The 21,018-nt window shown below is 42.6% G+C and overlaps 1 protein-coding gene across 1 annotated transcript in view; it reads right to left on the bottom strand.

The window, feature by feature from the left end:
- Positions 1-9,259, bottom strand: part of FREM2 (FRAS1 related extracellular matrix 2) — a 119,744-nt gene extending 110,485 nt beyond the window's left edge. The window contains exons 1-2 of the mRNA XM_019286310.3: positions 4,008-9,259; positions 270-359 (exon numbers count right to left, since the gene is read on the bottom strand). Of these exons, the coding sequence (XP_019141855.3) occupies positions 270-359; positions 4,008-9,156 (5,239 nt within the window). The 5' untranslated portion in view covers positions 9,157-9,259. The remainder of the gene's footprint in view (positions 1-269; positions 360-4,007) is intronic.
- Positions 9,260-21,018: the final 11,759 nt, after the last annotated feature.

Here is a 21,018-nt window from a genome sequence, read left to right as displayed (position 1 = left end):
CAGGTATCTGAGTAGGTTTACAGAATTTCACTTTCTTGCTAGATTAGGTTGAGGTTTTTTCATTAGATGCTATTACCATTTCATTGACACCTCTCTTTGTAATCATCAGAAATATCTCACAATATAGGAAAGCCATAAAAAAATCACATTCCAGGAGATCACACAGACTTCCTTCCCTCAATTAAATTCAATGCTCTTCAACTCCCAAAGCATACTTAAATTCTTTGTCTTTAAATAACAAGAAAAACTGAGATTTTAGGAGTACTCACCACCGTCTTCAACCAAAAAATGAAAAATGTCACTGGTGGCATTGTCACCCCCTCGTAAAACATAGCATATCTTCATATCATCAATATCAGCTGGAAAGAATTCAGGAAAAACAGATTTTATTTTAAATGATGAAGGTAGGAAACTATTTTTACAGAAAAACTTGGCATACATTAAATAGCTTAACTTCAACAAGAGAGGGGTCAAGGTTCTACAGCAGAACTGAGGAATTTCAGTATTAACAGTGTTGAAGTTTTACAGATATCATTCATTCTCCCTCCCTTTACTTCCCCCTCCCCAGAGCTCTTTTTCTTTTAAGCTGTATTTACCAAAAGAACCGAAATGAAATTTAAAAACATGGGCTTGACAGTCAGAACTATTTCATATTTTTAGTGGTCCATTTTCTTAAACAGAGGAGTATCTCCACAAGGATTGTGATATTGATTCTGTCATGCTTTAACCTGCAAAGTACTGTAGAGGACAGTTACAGTGATTGACTATTTTAAGAACCCAAATAGATGCAACCAAAGTAAACAGACAAGACTTCAGTAGAAAAAAAAACCCCTGATGTAAAATTTTGAACCATCAGTTGCCATAAAGTATGTAAAAGATTAAAAAAAAAAATTAATTTTTTTTTTCTGGTTTCCTTGAGTAGTGATGAGAAACATGTAATACATAAAACCTAATTTTTGTCACTTTCTTTGAAGGACCAGGTCTGATATCTTTTTCCAAAAAAGTGTTAGACATTAATAGCATTAAAGTGGGGCTCAAGTATCACTCAGGTTCTCCTCTGATGTTTGGGTGGATGCATGAGTAAAAAGAAGTCAAAAGCACTTCTGTTAGAGCTTCACAAAATCTTCAGTTCCAAAAGTAACCAGACATCTTTGAGCGCAAACAAGATAAGAGCATTATTAGCAAATAACTAGTGCAGAATCACTTCCATAAATGTTTGAAAGTTAAAGATCAAAAATTCATGGGGCTGTAAAGAGGATGCAAACAAATACTTTTTCATCCCAGTGCAGCAAATAAATCTTTCATCCTGCAAACACACAAGTACCCAGCTCTTCTCATGTGGGTAGCCTTATCAAAATCCATGGTTCCAGCATACACAGAGATAAGCACTTGAACCAGTATTTGCAGGACCAGGACCACCTTATAAGAAAAAAGGGCATTTGTCATCCAAAGACCTTAATTTTGTAAAAATAACTGCAAAGAATGACCTCTTTTCTGCTCCTTAAGAACATGTTCAGAGTCACTTGAGCAAGTTTATGCTTTCCTTACACAGCTGATTAGGTTGTGCTAGTTATATCAAAACTTGCCTAGTTGTAAGCACAATTCATAACCATGTAACTACAGTGCCTGCTAAAATTAATTTTATGTTGGAATTCTCCAACATAATTTTGAAATACACCCAATATAATTTTCTACTTAAAAAAATATAATTATCTCCACTAGCATAAGGCAGAAAGCTGTGTTCTAAACAATTGCTCCACCCTCTCTTTCAGTTACAGGCAATCTGAAAAACCAGACTGCTCACGCTGCTTGCACACAATAAATCCTGTTACCCTACTCAAAGTGGTCCGGCTCCCTGTTCTACAACCACAGGCACAAATCCAAGAAATGGGAGTTTGAGGATGGACTTCACTAACTAGAAAGCAGCTTACAAAACATTTTTGCATGCCACCCTAAAGAGTCTCATTTGACTTCAAAGTTGTCCCAGTTTTGAGTAGGGATAGGACCAAATGACCTCAAGGGGTCCTTTCCAACATAAACTGGAAGACTCTAACCAAGTTTTACAAGCCCTGTAAGAATCCATACATGTTGATGACACTGGAACTATTCAGCATTTTGAAAGAGGTGGCACATGGCAGGATAAGAGACCTAAAAGGAGGGGAAGATCAAAACATAAAAAGAAAGTGTGTAACAGCAGGTCCCATAGTCAATACAGAGGCTTCCCAAAGTCCATTGCAAAATCTGCACTTACACTGGGGTCATAATGAGTATGACAAAAAAGGGCCTTGTTTATTACTGCCCTGAACATTAGAAAATTATTTGTCTCAGTATAGCATAAGCATCACCTTCTCAAAGGCCAATACTATTGAAGAAATGTGTTTTTCTTAAAAACACTCTTCAATCCAACACAAATTAAGAGTGCTTGTGCTAGTACTGTCAGAGAACTTGTGAACTTACACGACTTTCTGGGGATCCTCACTAGCTTTAAAACCAATCTTTCCTAAGCATTGCATGCTTCTTACCCAGATTGGGCAACCCCAGGATATTAAAATAGCCTTCATGCCACATGGTTGGACTACCAATTCAAAGCTAAGCAACAACTTCATTTTGGTCATCAGACAAATGTATGCCTGGCCACACAGCACAAGAGAGAATGAAATACATTCCTCTCCCAAGGGCTCCCCATCCTCAGAACAAATGAGGTATCACTGTGCTATGCAGTGGTCGGCTTTCAAGGAACACCTGTTCAATAATTCTACATTCTTCAGTGTATGAGAAAACCCACTAAAATAAGTGATAATCTGTTTATTTGCTCACTCCTTTTCTCTTTTGTTTCTCACTTATTCTGACAACACTCTCCATATTACTCGCAGTTCACTACTGAAGCCTTACATTTAAGGAGCTGTGGTGGTTCCCAAAGCTTGGACACAGTTTGGTCTCTTCTCATCCTCTTTTTTGCACTAGTGCTGCAAAACTTAAGACACTCCAACCATTGGAAGTTCATCAGGCCTGTTTGAAAGATTTGGTGTATCTGACAAGAACATTGCTACAGCCAAGATATTGTAACATAGGTATGTACCAGTGTGGGCTTTGTGAAATAAACACAGCCAACTGCAAGTGTTCACCTCAAGCCTTTCCACCTACACAGCCGAGCCTGGCTGGTCCCCTTTGAGTCTCCATACTGCTGGTGATGTCTGCTCATTCCACAGCTGCAGAAGGCTGCAAAAAAACCCCCTGATTTCATTGTTAATTAACTAGCCATTAAGTAATTGCAAAGTAACATGGAAAATTCTCCAGATAGCTAATGCTCCCATTTCGATTGAAGTTACTTCACAGCCTTGGGTTGAGGCTTTCTTTCAGAATATATGACCCATGTGGTTTTTGCCCTATTTATACTACCAAATATTTTAGTTCCATGTAAAAAGTAAGTACCACTGACATAATTTTAAAATGTTTACATTACCTTTTAATTTACCACAAACGCTTTGTGGTAAAGATTTGTGTAATTAAGGCAACAAATGCACTCATAATATATTATTTCCCACTGGTGGGGAAATGATTTTGCTTTTACAGTTAGGTGTGCTCAGACTGTACAGCAACTGATACCCTAGCCATGGTATGACCAGTAGCTAATAATAGCTTGGCCACTCCCATACCATTTTCTAAATAAAACTGGTTAAAGAAAGCACTGTCTCTTAAGATGTACAGCCCAATTCTGTTATCCAAACTTTTATCACTATGACTGATAGAAAGTGCAAATCACATCACTTATTTGGACAAAGCTCTCCAAAGAAAAAAAGCTCCTTTATTCGCTGTTTATCCAGCAGACCACATTTCCTGTTTAAAGCGGTCATGGATGCAATAAAAAATAAACAGATGTAAAAAATTATGAAGCCATTATAAATAAGCTTATAGTTGGAAAGTTTCTCCCATCAATTATTATAGAGTTTAGCATGAAAAATAATGTCTCCAGTGATCTAAAGAAAGCATATGAAGTATTGTAGTACCTTGGGTGAACTGGCTGATGCTATGGTTGCCTTTCCCCAGGTGAATCAGGAAGCCATGGCGTGGACCCTCTGTGATTCTGATCTTAAGAGTAACATGTAAACTGTCCCTGTCTTCCACTTTGAGGACTTTGTTGGTAATCAGGAACCCGATGTGACCTGTGGCCAGAACACGGAGAGTCTGAGCACCCTTATTTATTACCACTTGAGGTACACTGTTGTCCACAGCCATTATTCGAATCTTCATAGTCTGAGGTTTCCTTGTTTCAAACACAGTGTTGGGGAAGACATAGAAATCAGTATGAGTGCCATCTGTAACAGTGAAAGAGAAACTATCCTCAACTGATTCTGTGCCATCATGTTTGTAGCTGATTAGATTTTCATTCAGATCTTGTTTAGTGAAGGTAGTGACTGGTTTGGAGTTATTGAACATGATCTGGCCATGAACTGGTATTTGAGTGATGATAAATTTTAGCAGTGCATCAGGTGTATCTCTGTCTTCTGCACTCAGTTCAAATGGGGTTATCAGTTTGTATTCATTTTCACTCACCACGAGGTTATGGATTGTGACAACAGGTTTCTTATTGTCCACATCACTGATGGAAATTCTGAAAGTACGAAACACAGGGTTATAGCCATCAGTCACCTCAAACTCAAAGCTGTCCATTTTCACCTCGTCTTCTGAAGTATGAATATAATAGACTTTATTGCCTGCTAACAGGAGTTGAGTGAAAGTGGAGATGGGTACCCCAGGCTGATCTGTGCATTCAAGATGACCACGAACGGGTGGTCTGGTAATAGTGAAAACTAAGTTCTCATCTGGACTATTCAGGTCACTGGTACTAAGCAAATCAGTAGTAAGGGTTACCTTCCCTCCTTCCTTCAGAGAAACTCCTTTGCTGATGACATCTGGGAAGACAATATCAATGCTGCCTATTGTCACATAAAAGTAGCGGTCAATTAAAGGATTTATTCCATCTGTCACATCAAACTTGATAAGATCACGAACTCCTTGTTGGCCAAAATGCACATATCGAATCAAATTTCTATCCACTTCATCTTGGGTAAAGTTCATTCCCAGGGTGATATTTTCAACTCCACCTGAAGCCTTTATTCTCTGCAAGAGGCCTTGTCCTGGCCCGTAATTTATAATGTATGTCAAGGTTTTGTCTTCAGAGTCGAGATCAGTAGCCTTCAATATCCTGTTATTAATAGTTCTAGTTTCCCCTATTTCAATCTCCAAACCATCATTGATGGCCATTCTGGGTGTCTCATCATCTACAGGAATAACCATGATGGGTACCACTTTCCTAATGGTGTGTTTACCATCTGTGAGTTGCACCTCAAAACTGTCTGCCCTTGTCTCAGAGTCATCATGTTCATAGAGAATGTTGGAGCTCTCTGTTATCTGATCCAAGGTGAAGCTCTCCACTAGGACAGTTCCATTGACCAGCTGGTTTACAATGTGGCCATGCCTGGGAAGCTTGGTGATTGTGAACACTAAGTCATCAGCAGGGACATCCGCATCAACTGCATTGAGGATAGGGGTATCAATAACCAGGCTCATGCCTTCCATCACAACAAACTCTCGCATGAAGATTTCAGGCTCTTCGTCATTGATCGGCACAATAACAATGGGGAAGAAGTGCCTCTGGGAAAAGTTAATGCCATCAGAACAGCGCAAAGCAAACTTGTCTTCAACAGGCTCTACACCCTTATGTATACTTTGGACATAAAAAATATGCCCTTGACGGAGGTCCTTCAAGGTAAAAGCACTTATAGCTACACCTGCCCTGGATTTTTCAGATCCTGGGGCAGGAGAGATGTTCTCTACATACCCAGATGTGGGCTGAGCAACAATTGTACAAAGTATATCATCACTAGGAGTATCCACATCTTCAGCCCTGAGGTGAGCAAGAGTAATGACTCGTTTGTCACCTTCTGTCACCACGAACTGCTCCCCCACAAAAATCTCTGGAGCTTGACTGTCAACAGGAAGAATGGTCACCAAAACTGAAACTCCTTGGATAACACTGCCCCTGACACGCCACTTCTCAGAGAGGTCAGACAAGGTAAGGTTGAAGGCATCCTCCTTGGGCAGAAGGCCTATTTCACCACCAGTGTGAGCATATACCACAGCACCATCAAGCAGATCTCTCTGGGAAAATCTCTCTGCAGGCACCCCTTGAACCAGGATGCTCCCATGCTGAGGAGGATCCTCTACAATGAAGGTCAACATTAAGTCATCTGTATCCTCATCTGTGCCCTGAATGACATTAGCAGTGATTTCAGCAGCACCATTCTCCAGCACATCTAGGTAGGAACCAAGAGTGCCTGGGGGCAATCGTAGTGTAGGAACCTCATCATCAACTGGGTGCACATTCATTTTCAGCGTGATGGGCACAAAATGAACCCCATCACTTACATCAAGCCTGCAGGTATCACTGCTGCTCTCAGCTCCACTGTGCACATACACCACCCTCCCTTGCCGGATATCCTCTAGGCCAAAGATACCTCCTGGAACCAGACTGTACCCAGAAAGCTGCAACTGGCCATACCGAGGAGCCTGGGTCAGGATAAATCTGAGATGGGCAAGTTCAGTGTCCGTGTCACTGGCATCCAGCTCAGTTGGACTAAGGACATGGCTGCCTCCCTCAGGCAAAGTGAAGCCAGTATTAGTGATTTCGGGAGGCTGGTTATCCACAGGCTGCAGGTAGATGGTGAAAGTCCCTTTGGCTGCATTGCCAGCCGCATCTTGCACTTGATACTGAAACTGAATCAAATGAGGAGCCACCCCCAGCTCTTCCTGTGGGGGGCGGTACGAGATCTTGTGATGATTGATCTGGGCTTGGGTGAAATGCGTAACTTCCACAGAGTGATCCTCAGTCAGCACAAGGGATCCAAGGCGCGCTCCATATGCCTCGGGAGGGTGGTTGGAGTCGGTGTCAATGGGGGGCTGAATTACCGTGTAGCGAAGTTCACGGTCTCCCGAGTCCTGATCTGTGTAACACAAGTGCTTCCTCCGCAGGGGGGTCACCTGCTGCTCTGCAACTATTAAGTGCAGGCTGCTGCTACTATGGAGCTCTGGGGCTAATCTGTCTACAGGATGTACCCTGATCACAAAAGTCTGTGGTCCAGAGCGGTTGGGTGGGTCATTGTCATCCTGGACTCTAAAGATGAACTGGTCCAACACAACCCCAGGGCCAGGGCTATGAGCCCCAAAGTGGTGGTAAAAGAGACGCCCTTCCACAATGTCCTGTTGCAGCCACTCTCTCACTGGCTTTTCATAGATGATGGAGCTCCCTGCTACACCTGGCACCCTCCTCCAAGAAAAGCCCTCCTCTTCTTCCTCCTCTTCCCAGCCAGGAGGTGGTTGTGCTTGACGGAGCAGGAGCTGCCCAGCTGTGGGGCCAGACTCCACTGTGAAGAGTAGGATGGCATCCTGCGAGTCAATGTCAGTGGCACTAAGAGCACGGGTGGTGATGGGCACTGTTTCACCCTCAGCCATGGCAAGCCCTGTGTTAGCATTAAGTAGGGGTGGCTGGTCATCAGTGGGCACCAGGGTAATGGGGAAAAGGAACTCAACGCGGTGGCGAGAGCCACCATCTTCCAGCCGCAGCACCAGGTTGTCACTGAGTGGAGACTCGCTGCCATCGTGCTGGTAAATGACCCGGCCGGCTGCCAGCTCAGCCACTGTGAAGTGTTTACGAGGGGCACCAGATCCTGGGGTGTCCTCCAGGAGAGTGAGGTGGCCATGCTTCAGCCCTGCCACCACACTCACCCGCACCTGCTCAAGGTCATCCTCATCACTGACCACCAGGTTGGGGCTGGGACCCGGGCCCGAGAGAGGCCTTGACTGCCCCTCATAGAGCACAAGACCAGTGTTGCGGGTCACCACAGGTGCAAGGGTGTTCATGGGCTTCACCACAATCACGAAGGCAAAGGGCTCTGAGGCAGCACCTTCTGGGTCCAACACCTCCAGTTCAAGCTCAAAGAGCCGCTCCCGATCAGAGTCCTCCATGGGTGGCTGATAGGCAATGCGCAGCTCCCGCACATCCCGCTGGCTGAAAGAGGTGACAGGCAAGCTCCGGTCGTCTGTGCTGACCATGTGGCCTTGGCCAGGGCCAAAGGGAGAGGTGATGTTGAAGAGCAGCAGATCGGGCGGTGACTCTGCATCCTCAGCTGACAGCATGTCAGGCGTGAGAGCGGTGAGCACAAACTGGTCCACCTCCATCATCAGCATGGCCAAGAAGCTGGGTTTGGGGGCCACGTTCTCAGTCCCGGCGCGGATCCGCACCAGCACCTGGAAGTACTCGCGCTTCAGCAGTGCCCCGCCGCCCGCCGCCTCCCGCAGCTCGGCCACCAGCGGCACCAGGTCGCGGTTCGGGGAGCCGCCGGCGGCCGTGTGCCGGTAGCGCAGCCCCAGGCGCAGGAACTCCTCGCAGTCCCACATCGAGGAAGGCATGGGGCCGCCCCCCGCCGCTTCCCCGCCCCCGCCCGCCGCCGCCGGCGGGTAGTTGAGGATCTCTCCGTAGCGGGGCAGCCCGGCCAGCAGCGGCAGCAGCCCCACCCGGCAGCGCTGCCGGCCCGGCTCGAAGGCGAACTCCAGGCTGCGAGCGTCCAGCGGGTTGCTGGTGCCCCGCAGGCGCTCCACGGTGAGGGGCAGGTTGCGGGTGACGATCTCCAGCTGGGTGAAGAGCACCTCCACCTCCAGCACCAGGGGCAGCACCAGGGCACGGCTCGGCGAGTCGTAGCGCAGCTGCAGGCGGACGCGGTCCCGGGCGGGGCTGCGGCCGCCCAGGTGCGAGTACTGCACTTCGCGGGCTCCAAAGTCACAGGGGAAGCGCCGGGGGCTCAGGCGGCCCGGGCGCTGCCACAGCGGGTCCTCGTCCAGCACGGTGAGGTGGCATCGGTCACCCGGCTGCACCTGCAGCACCAGGTCCCGCGCGGGGTCCAGCCAGGCGGAGCGGCCCAGGGGCACCCGCAGCCCGCGGTTGGCCACCACCACGGGGGCCGCCTCCGGCGACCACGGCGAGGAGACCGCGGCGCTGCTGCCTGGCGGCGGCTCTGCCGCCCCAACCCAGGCGCAGCCGACCAGCAGCAGCAGCAAGCCGACCAGCAGCCGTCGCGGTCTGGCGTGGAGAGGCTGCATCGTCCTTGCTGGCGGAGCAAAGCGTTGAGAGGCCCCGGCAGCGGCCAAATCGCGGCCCCACTTGTGCCGCCGGCGCGGCGCCGCTCACCCAGCGCACACGCTGCGCTCTGAGCGCGCCGCGCTCCGCTCCGGAGGGGAGCCCCGCACCCGGCAAGCCCCGCCCCGCGCCTCCGAGCGGCCAATGGGCACCCGCGGGGGGAGAAGCCGCCACACGCGATTGGGCAGAACTGCATGCCAATCCTGCAAGCGACGGGGAGGGGCGGAGCTCCCCCTCTCTCCCTCCGTCCGTGCCTCCTTCCCGCGGCTGCCCAACAGGTTGCGATGGAGAAGGTGTTGGGAGAGCGGTGGGATGAGCCTTAGCGGTGCGGGAGCGGGGGGCTGGTGGGCACGGATCGCTCTGCTGGCGACAGCCGCCGCGGGAAGGGAGCCCTTGTATCGGGGGGAGGGCGGCGCTGCTTTCCCGCAGCGCAAGAGCGCACCTCTGCCAGCTGCGGGAGCAACGGGAGCGCACCTCCGCCCCTGCACTGAGCTTCCCCGCTCCTGCCTGGCTCCCGGGAGCAGAACTAAAGCTGGGCTGTTCCCGGCTCGCCGCCGGGCAGTGCTCGGGGTTTCCGCCCCCCTCGGGGTGCGGGGCGCCAGGTGAGCGCGGGGCGGCGGCAGGAGCGGAGCTGCCCGAGAGCCGAGTCTGGGAAGGGGGCGGCGACAAAAGTGCCCAAGGAGGAACGGGATGGGTCACACGATGGGAAGCGGCCCTGGGCTGCGGCGGAGCTGTCTGCCGGCACCGCGGTTCTGTGCGCCACAAAGAATATTGTATAAATATCTCTGGCGCAAAACACATCGGTCGGTACCAGTTAGTGTCCCGTGTCGCTCCTCGGAGGCGGCGAGTCACAGCAGCGGGTGGATGAAAGCCTCACGGTGTTTCTGCCACCTTGTGCCTGCAGTTAAAAGCACATCAATGAGAGCCCGAACTTGCGGTTCCTTGCTTTTTCAAGCTCCTGATAGCAGGCTCTTGAGTTTTGAGTCAGCGTGTCTCACCGTTGCTAACATTCTTTGTTGTTTATGAAATGTGATCCACACTCTGGTTTAAGAAGGCGAAAAATACGACAAAGCGACAGATTCAAAGACAGCGGAAGGCTGTTTTGACATGTGTGTAATTTTTTTATTCCTTTTTTTTTTAAATGATCTTTTACCCTGTCCTTCCGTGGTGGAGCAGCATTATGGCACGTGATCTTGTTTCTGTATGGCAAAACTCGAGTTTGGAATTTGAATTTTGCAAGTGTGGGCACAGTCAGCTACACTCACATTTAAGTATTCTTTCTAACGAATAATTCAGCTTGGTTTGGGGTGGGGGGGACGTCAGTAGACATCTACATCCAGTTCTACGACACTGGATTATTGTAATTTGTGAGATATTTTTATATTCTGTTACTGACATACCTGTGGAATACTGCTGAAAGCTATTTAATTAAATAAGCCTATGCAATAGACTTATGGACTTGGATGCTGCTGCAGGGGGTAGTAATTCTAGTAGTTAGATATCTAGCAAGTTAAGCAACACTGTTACCGTTTGTCTAGCCTTATGAGACATTCACCTGGGATTTCAGCAGTGAATGTCTTATTTGTAAGATTCAAAGGAAGATGCTTCTGTTGAGTCCCAGGCATCAATGACCAAGGCATTCAAACTATTAAATTTTTTGAGATATTACACTGCTTTGGAGAAAAAAGAAATAAAAAATTAGTAAAGGGATAGAGTTGCCCTATGTCTCATATGGAAATTTCTTATTTTCAGTGGATACAGGGTCTGGTTCTTTGACCTCTGTTATCTCCCTCACCAAGTAGTAAATCTCAATGTACAAACAGCAGAAGTCCTCTTTATTTTTAAGAGTTGCTGTCTTGTCAAACAAGTCAGTCAGCTCTTGTGCCACAGTCCAAGTACAAAGTGCATGACTTGCTTTATTTCTTCTTCTTTTCACAGGACAACATAAACAAAAATGCTCCAGATTATAGAATTGATGAGGATTTTGAAAGTACTTTCCTTGGCTTGTGCCAACACTTGTGTTCAAATTGCACTTGAAGAAAATTCATCTTGGCTAAGTTCTGATCTAATGACATAGATGTAAATCGAAACTGTTTTTCTACCAATTGTCCTTGGAGTTAGTGTGACAGATCAGAACTAGGCCCAATAACAAGTCCATTGATCTTTTAAAATAAGTTTTTTAGTGAATAAAGGAACTAATATTTGACGAGGGAAAAAAACATACATATCTTTGCATGAAAGCTTGCGGTTTTGCTATACTACTAAACTTTATTTCCAAGTCTAAATAGAAAAAGATTTAGGACACAGAAGACCTCCTCATTTAACAGAACATTAATAAATAAATGTGTCTGGAAATCTAGTGATGAATATTTCCTCTGAAATAAATTACCTGTGAGGTTCAGCAGGGTAAATCTGTATTTTTAAGGCATTGGTTTACTTAAAAAAGAGTGCAAATATATTCTTGTTTTAAATGCAACTCTTCCTGGGGGCATTTGGCTTCTGCTTTTGATGATGAATCACAGATGTATTTTCCTTATTGAAACCTACACAACTCACAGTCCTGTATAAAACAAACAGAAGTTTACTGCTCTCCAAGTCTTCATTCAAATGTATAGTTATCAAAGACTGCCCTCTGTTGATATGGCATAATCTTAACTTCTAAATAGTAGCAATGTCTGATTTTTGCTATTACATTTCGTTGCTGTTTTGTACTAAATTATGTAAATAATTCCAGATATGCTCTTCAAACAAGTTAGTAAAAATGAAATAATTTTGGTTGTTAAAAGCTGGTAAAGGAGGCTAAATATGACATACAAATGTCAAGGGTTTTTAACCTTTTCCAACAGTGTATTTCATAACTTGCAAGGGCAAAAAGATTTGCCATCTCTTGCTAATGTGTATTTACTATCTTGCCCAGGAAATTAGGAGAGCAGGGGAAGAGGATGGAAATGGCAAGTGGGATTCATGGGAGTACTTGGATACTTAATTGGTTGTGTAGGTAATTTTGCTATTACAGTTCAACTTTGAAGGCCATGTAGAAGCAAGCTGTACAGTATCTCCTGTCCCTCAGAGTGAATGTCCATCATTCACAGTATGTCAAGTCATTTGGTGTTCAAAAACCAAAGAACAATCCTGTATAAATAGTCTGCTGAAACAAAGTTAGAATTTGAAAATTTTAAGTCAGCCAGCTGAGAGTGTTTCAGTTGCCTGTGTGTTGCTGTACTTAACCAACAACCTTTCTGTTGCTTCCATGCTCTTTTTGTTCATTATTTCATTAATGAATTATTACACAAGTGGCTATTTATAAATTATCATAGGTTTATTAACTTAGGCATAGGTTTATTAACTTAGGCATAGGTTTTTGCCTGGGTATATGCAAGAGTATTGCTGAGCTGTAACTTTCAGTCATCCTTTTCTGCCAGGTATCTCTAGAGGCAGATAGCTGCCTCACGAGTTGTCCCTGAAATGTCTTCTTTACCATCACACTCTGTAAATGGGTCATTGTCTGGAACCTGTCCTCCATTTCTTTCATGACTTCTGTTTCAGTCCAAATATCTGTTGCCATGCAGGCAGAGATGTTTGTGAAAAGTCCAACACCATTAAATCTGGCATCCATAGTTTATTTCCCATTGCTTTGTAGTGTGAAGAAATGTAACTGGTTTCTGTTAGAATAAAGTTGCATTCCTTGACTGGTGAAACTTACACAGTCTGTTCTCAAAATTGTTTTGGGTTGCTGCTGGGATGAATATAGTGCTGGTTTGTACATTGCATGTACCTACAGTAAATGTGACTACATGTCCTAACCAACATTCACTCCAAAACTCAATCCAAAGTCACCCTCCATCTTTCTAAAGTTCTTCTGAGATTTTTGTCGTATTAGCTTATGAGGTTTATTCTGCTGCTGTCCCAGTAATTGTTTTCACCTGTCTGGCACTGGTACTCTGCCCACCCTCCATATTCCTAGTTTTACTTCAACCTTGCCTTTTTGAAAACCTCCTTTTCAAATCAGCTTTCTTCAAGCTCTTTCCAACTTTAGATCTCATCAGAAGCAATGTGATTTCCTTTATGGTTTTTTTTTTCCTCTGCCTTTTGATCGCTCTCACTCTTTTTGTTTCAAAGCCAAAATACAGCTTCTTGATCTATTAACACAGGGAAAAGACTTGGTAATTTACTAGACTAAACAAGTTGTTCCATCAAGCTTTTTTACCTGTGGTTTATGTCCTCTGTTTGGACTCTGAAGTTTCTTTACTGTGATTATGGAATTTATAACATTATTTTTAAATGTATACTGACACACATATGCACATTCTTCGATGTGTAATGAAGGCAACAAAAAAAACACTATAAGCAGCATAGCTGTTTCCAAAAAATATTTAAAGACCTTAAGACCTAGAGTCTCTCTCAAGTTGCTCTTGGATAAAATTGGTGAGGGATTGGAAATTTTGTTGACAGGAAGTGGCCAAGTACTGTCACGAGTGACAATGATAATTTAGTCTCAATGTACAATCCAGAATAGGTACTTTTTTGTGGTTATGTATGGTGTTACATATATTTATATAAATTATAATTATAACTGAAATTGTGTATCAACAAGGAATTATTGGCAAAACATTTCACTCTAGCACAGGTGTTAAAGGAAGTTGAGGTGAAACTTTTTAGAGTACAAACTGACTACAGTTTAATGTCTTTGTTGTGGCAATATCTATCTAATAGCAGTATTCAGTTTAGTGTTCAGTTTATTATTTTAGGGTTACCCCCTTATAATAAGCAATGGAGGACTTGTACAAAAAGTAATACCTTTTAATAGATTTAGTAGAAGTTGCTGTGCAAGAAATAGAAAAGCCTTTGTCCACACAAGCCTGACTTATCTTCTGGCCTGCCTTAGAGCATTAAGAATATTTGCCCCAAATTAACTTTCTTGCGATAAGTCTATGAGGTAGCTTGAGAGAGAAGTTTGGCAGTTCCTGTAGAATGAAGCTGTGCATGCTGAAATTTAACTCAGGAGATGATCTTCCTCCGTCACGGGTTACTGTGGTTAATTTTCTGTATGTTTCATGTTTAGCTGAAAGATCAGTGGTGAGGAGAGACCGTATTGTACTAAGTATTCACATCATGTTAAGGTGGTTCATTCGAAGAGTCAGTCTTTTTCTTTAGAGGAGTGATCTCAGTGGTTGTGAGGCTTTTATAACATAAGCATGATATGTTATCAAAACAATTGCAGCAATATCTAGATGAATGTTATTATCTTTCACATATATTTTGGATGTCTGCTGTTTTTATGGACGGAGGTATATTTGTCTGTGAGTGAGTTAATTGATGAAAATAGTGCAGTAATTCTGCAGCTGACAGAGGATTATATTTAGTAAAAATATTTAGAATTATTTTAATTTATCTAAGCCAAGATGTTGATTTTTGCCTATTAATAGAACTCTTTTCAATCAACTAAATATTTTTTATGCACACCTATACTATAAACATGACATACTGCACATTTTATATAGTATGCAGTCATGTTCCACCACAAAGACTGTTAAACTAGGACCAGAACTTCAGTCAAACAAACTGTCAGGTATCCCCAAACTGAATGCTTTTAATAATTCAGGATGCTGTGGTATTTGTTATAAAATGTAACAAAACTCTCTTTTGAAGAATGATCCTGCCATCTCTGCATTGACCTTGGATAACTATTAAAATTGCATATCAAAGGCTGAAGAAATTGCAGTTTAATCACTTAAGATTCCCTTCACTGTAATTTTTTCTGTCCCGCTTTATAACAGAAATTTTACCTAATCTTTGTAGCTTTGGTTGTCATAACAAAACCACCCCACACAGGCAGTTTCGTTGTATTAAAATTCAAACAGTATTACTGCCATACATACATTTTCCTGTGACTATAAACTACTGCCCTTTATGTTAGACAGCCACAGGCTGGAAAGTAAATGAGAACTAAGCCTTAAGATTGTGAAGGGGACAAGAACCAGCATTCCCCCCTCCCTCTTCATATCCAGGTAGTGATATCAACCCCTTACTATGCTTCCTTTCTCCATAGAGATTCCCGTAAGTTAGCCGATGTTAACTTTACTCCCATTTTACACACAACTGGAATAAACACAAAGACATCTTAACCTTTTGGGTTTGATACTGTGACTTCCATTCAGATAAACCTCATATTGTCTTCAGTGAGTTTTTCCAAGGTAAGAATCACAGTCAGTTTAAAATATGATAGATGATAATTTTATTAATGTGCAAGTCATATGGATGTAGGTGTCTGTTCGCCTGGATACCTATTAAAATTAGGCATTTTTGTAATGTTGCAAGTCGATTTCCAGACTTTTCTGTAAAATAGTTTCAAACCAGTTCTCCAGAACTTTCAAATGAACCATCAATTAGTGTCAATATATACTATAAAATAGGAACTATTCTGGAGCAACAGCTATTGAACCATTAGATCAAACTGATTTTGCCTTGCTAGGATTGCAGGTGTTCATCACAGACAAAAGATTGTGGTTAGCAAGTGAGAATCCTAATTTTAGCTTACATTGCATTTTAGATGAAAGATTTTTGTAGGCATCAATAAGTACTTAATGCCTAACTTCATCTTTCAAGCAACATAGACATTAACTGGAAGCCAAAGAACAGCTGGGATTTGTGTATGGAGAAAGATATTTGCAGCAGCACCGAAGTACAGATCTCTCAGTGAAAGTGCACACCACAGAGCTGGGAACATGCAGCTGGCTGCCCTTAAACAGAACCCTAAAAGCCCAAAAACTTGGGCATGGCAGTTTCAAATTTCCCATCTCAATTACGTATGTGTTGAGTGTGAGAGGCAGAATATGGCTGCCTAAACTGAATGATCCTTTGGTCCATTCCCCTTTTTAAACTTAAATTTTATAGTTAAATGAGTTTATAGCATTTTAGTAAGACAGTCTTTCAAATATACATTCAATAAGCGTATATGAGATGTGCCATTCCTCACCCCTTTGGACATAGAAAGACCACATTCAGGCCATTTTTGGTGTCTGACTTAGACCTTGCATCTTACTTCCTCAACTGATAGTGTGTTAAACCAGGATCTATCAGCCCTGATAGGAAGAGATTTGAATCACATATTGCTGCCTTGATATTAGAAATTAAGAAATTTTGACAGCTGTCAGACAGATACTGCTCCTCCTATCATAAGTGAAGGGAGGTCAGGGTTAGAGGCATCTCATCCTGTGAAAGACACTTGAAAAGCGTTCATATCTTTCCATCCCTTCTGTGGAAAAGCTTATATTTCTGGCTTAGACTAGGTGCTTAAATCCTAAACTTGCAAAATTAAATGTGATAAATGCCACTCCACATTATGAGAAATTCAAAAGCTCAAAGCCTGTTGCCTCCAGGACTTCTATTTTTAAATTATTTAAAAAAAAATTTTTTTGGATGCAATTCCAGAAGTTCTGCCACTTCACATGTACTCGTATTCCTGGACAAGCCAAATCTGAAGTATCCACAGGCTTGCCTGTGATGCAGCTCTCTTTAGTGCTCTGATATGGAACGGAATCCAAAGCCCAGGTGTTTTAGCATGTTCAAAGGCTAATGCTCTGACCTTTGAGATTTCTTAGTGGTTTGTTTACAAGAAAGCAAAAATAGTTAACAGTTTCAAAACATTGCCCACCATTCTGATGTCTCTGTATAACAGAACTTGGTAAACCAAATTAATCCCTGACAAGTTCAATGGGAACATATTTAGCCAAATGGCACAAAATAGGGAGAACAAGTAGTATTTTGCAGTTAGAGTTTCTGGATGTGCTTAATGACTGAGCACACAACATGTGCAGCTACCTTCACTAGTTTTAAAAGCAGTTAGTTATAAAACTTCTTTTCTTTAAAAAAAGCTCAGTTACCAAATATACACTCACCAAATAATGCGGGTCAGAGGCCACCAGCATCTGACCCACCATAAACTTTACTCTTGCTGTAGCATGTAAACCTGCAGCTAAGCAGGTGAACCAAGATCTCCATCGGGTGCTACGCCACAGCATTGCCAATTGCCTTAGCTAAATAAGTATTTTCAGTCAGATAACCTTAGTATTTGCAGTGTTTGGACTATTTCCAACTATTTTCAGGGAAGTAAAATTGGCAAATTTATTTGAAAAATTCTCAGCCAGAAGATGAGATGTATGTGGTTGGTGTACATTCTAGATCCAGTGTTCACAGAATTTTTTGAGCTGCATCACCATCAGGCCTTCTATGCTCACTGTATCTCTATAAACAGTGCTGGGACTTTATGGGAGATTTGTGCTTGACATACAGCCTGTGATTGTCCTGCACCCAAACAAGCACCTTTGGATCTTTGCACCATTTCCAGACATGGAAGTTTTCCCCATTACTGTTTAATGCCCCGGTCTTTAGTGTTATGCACATAGGCTTTAAGAAACTACTTTTTTTCCCTGTCTGTTCTGTGCCCATTATGGATTAAATCCCACACTGAAGGTCGAAATCAGCACTAAGCACATCATATGTGTCCATAGGAGAATTCTCCCTCCCTGGGGTTTCTCATCTATGAAAGCATTTGAATTAACCAAAATTCTCACAGAGCAAGTCCCCATTTCTCTGTGCAATAGTCCAGGCTATTCATTTATATAAAAAACTTTATAACTGTAATGTTACGCCCTTCATAGTATGTCTAGATTTAGATTTGCTTTTCTTCCCCTTACTGTAGACTGGTAAGAGGTCGGTAATGAATACAATACAATGTTGCCCTGAGAAGTCATTCCTAGTTGAGAACCCATTTAAATGCCCCAGAAAGTTTACATTGTTTTGTTTAATAAAATAATTTGGACTTGTGGAAGTTAAATTTCTTCTGTCACTTTCACTTAAGTTTTTCAAGTCTGTAACTGAGAATTTTCTTATATATCTGTTTTTCTGTAACTACAACAGGACTTCTCAGTGATGAAGTTTTCAGAAACTTTGGTGAGAAGCAAATGTTTCTTTCTTTGATCTGAAACCAGGCAGCCGAGAATATTGTAAAGCAATAACTCTAATAAATGGTCTGAAAGCAAATAAAGAAAAAGCATATGTGTATGATATCTACTAAAAAAAAAATCGTCCAAAACGTATACACAAACAACTGAATCCCTACAGATCTCTCTACAAAATAAAGTGGTAGTGATGATAGATCATCCACGATGATTTCATTGTTATTACTGGGTTTAGGTAAAATGTCTGAATAAGATAGTGAGTGATTTGCCATGAAGATTTTGAGTTTTTATGGTCTGTTTGTTTTAAGGAAGAGGTAAACCAGTTGGTGTGTACAAATAAACTAGTGATTAGAGCACCTTCTCAGGAAGAACTGGAGGCCAGTTTCAGAGTTTTGACTATTAAAGAGAACTTAAAATGTTCCTCCTACTTACCCGAACTGCCAGCTACAGAACAGTTTTGAGATGCCTTCTGTCCTTCCCAGTAAAGCTAGACTAGCAGAGGAAAGAAAGGAAGGGCCGGTTACTGTCCAATCTAATGACTGAAGACTCCACTCCCTTCAGCTCAGCCCTGAAAATTAGACAAGACACAGGAAAGAAAGAAGAAATATTCTTTGGAGCTTTTCTTACTGTGTACTTCACAAAAACCATCAATCCCCTTGAAGTGAGTGCACTCCCCCAGGATAGCTGGGAATTCGGATGAATGGAAACATCTCATTATACCTGACTGCAGATGCCTACAGTGAAGGTACTTCTGTACTCATCACTCCAGGCTCCTTTTGTTATCAGTGGAAAGAAAAGCTGCTTTAATTTGCAATTCATCTGACCTACCTTGGGTATCTACTTTAGAATAAGATGAATAATGCTCTGAAAGCATCTCTGTCTCCATTTGCTACAAGAAAAGCCTGGGTGAATAGGTCGGGTGCAGTACAGGGATGAAAATAGACACTTCTAAAAGAGCATCCTTTCTATCCTGAAAACGGGAACATTGGAGACATGAGGCTGAATTTCCCTTTGTCAGTACTGAGCAATATACAACAGGGAACCTGAAAACATTGCTTATATCAGAGGCTTAATGTTTACATGTCTGTGGTTATTAATATTTTCTCCTATATGCTACAAAGTGGCAATAATAGCACTTAATATTTGAAGAAGACAATATGTTAGAAATTCTGAAATGCCCTGAAATTACGGTAGTGTATATTTCTAAAGAGAAGCAAATTTTTTTTTTCAGTAACTGGTGAAATACAGTGAAAATGCATTTCATGTTGTTCCTAATTTTGGGGTATCTTGCAGCACTCATGATTAGGTGCTCCACCGTATCTGAATTTTTGCCCATTACGCACCACAACAGCACAGCCACCTATAAACTATGTTCAGTATGGAATGGGGTAGTCTACTGCACCAACACAGATCTTGTAATAAATACTTTTCCAAGACATTTATACATATGGATATTGTGTGTATATACACTTTTAATTAAGTGGAAGCCTTGTTATATTCTGCATGAATAATATGCTCAAAGTTGTCAACATTGGACAGCTATGGACATTTAAAATGTTTTATTTATTTGTAAATATGCAATAAAATTGCACTGTACCTTTTCTGAATACTTGAAATACAGTTTCTAACTTAGAGAATTTCAATAGTTTAAATATTATGTAGAACATTTACATGAATCTCTCTAAAGGGTCAAATCTTAATATTAAAAAAAATCCCTTTTTTTTTTTTAATATTATAGTTTATTTGGTAAGGATTTTATTTACAAAGCGTTGAAGCTTAGAACCTATGATGTATGTCTCTTCCCATGGAAGGTGACTGTGGAGGTGAGGTGACCTTGGGAACACCCAGTTCAAGGTCTGGCAGCAGCCCAAAGTATGCTTAGTTCATTGTTATAATGGTGTTCAATCTGACATCAGTCCTTCAGGGAATTTTCCCTATTTATTAATCAACAGCTAAGGAAACCCAGTGGGTTGTAACTCCTTTGATAGTATTCTGTAAGAATATCATCATACAGGGAGCTTGCTGTCAGACATAACTCTGCTGGGTAGATTATCATGTACACCTGAAAATGAAGCTGTAGTATTCAGAGGTCAAAGACTGCAGGTTCTGTTCAGGAAAGCTTGTCTATCTCTGCACAATTTATGGATCAGCCTTACCTCAGATAATTGAGTTTTCTGCATCCATTTGCAAGTTATGACACCTCTTTTTTTATAATTTATTATTTTTTTATTCAGGATGCAGTGATAGTTTTGGCCTGTGATCTACAGCAGTCTTTAGGATCTCAGTTCTCATAGAAATAAATGAAGTTTAAGCTTGTATATACATTCATGGATTCAGCCTTTTGTCCCCATATTTTTCCAGTGTCTGACCTTGTGAAGAGCCCAGCAGCCTACTTATCAGGAAAGAATCAGAAATTTGTAGGAAAAAGTAGGACTAAATAGGATGTCAGGTGGTCAAGTAGTCCACCTTCCTCCCCTAGGGTGGGATTAACTCAACCTAGACCAAATACCTATTTGTCTAATCCAACAAAGCAGATTGCCTGGGGAGGCCATGCAATCTCTGCTAGTCAATCATAAATAGAGACAGTGCAGATCAAAACCTCTTGCTCTGCCTTGGAGCAACCATGCACACATGGTGCACTCAAGGAAGGACAAGCTAAATCCCAGAAGATCTTTAATGATACAGTCTAAAGGCTGAGATGTCAGTTAAACTCTTTGACGGGAACAGATCCACCTGCCATGGCATAGGAGAGGCTGCAGCAATTCAGAAGGTTGCCTGTGCCAAAACATGTATTAATAGTTAATACATGTCCTAAAGAACATTTAAGACATAGTCTTAAAGAACATTTATTTACATAAAAGAAAC

Source organism: Corvus cornix, chromosome 1 (genome assembly GCF_000738735.6).
Source record: "Corvus cornix cornix isolate S_Up_H32 chromosome 1, ASM73873v5, whole genome shotgun sequence".
NCBI lineage: Eukaryota > Metazoa > Chordata > Aves > Passeriformes > Corvidae > Corvus > Corvus cornix.
Note: the sequence above shows the minus strand (reverse complement) of the source record. Positions and strands in the feature narration are given on the sequence as shown.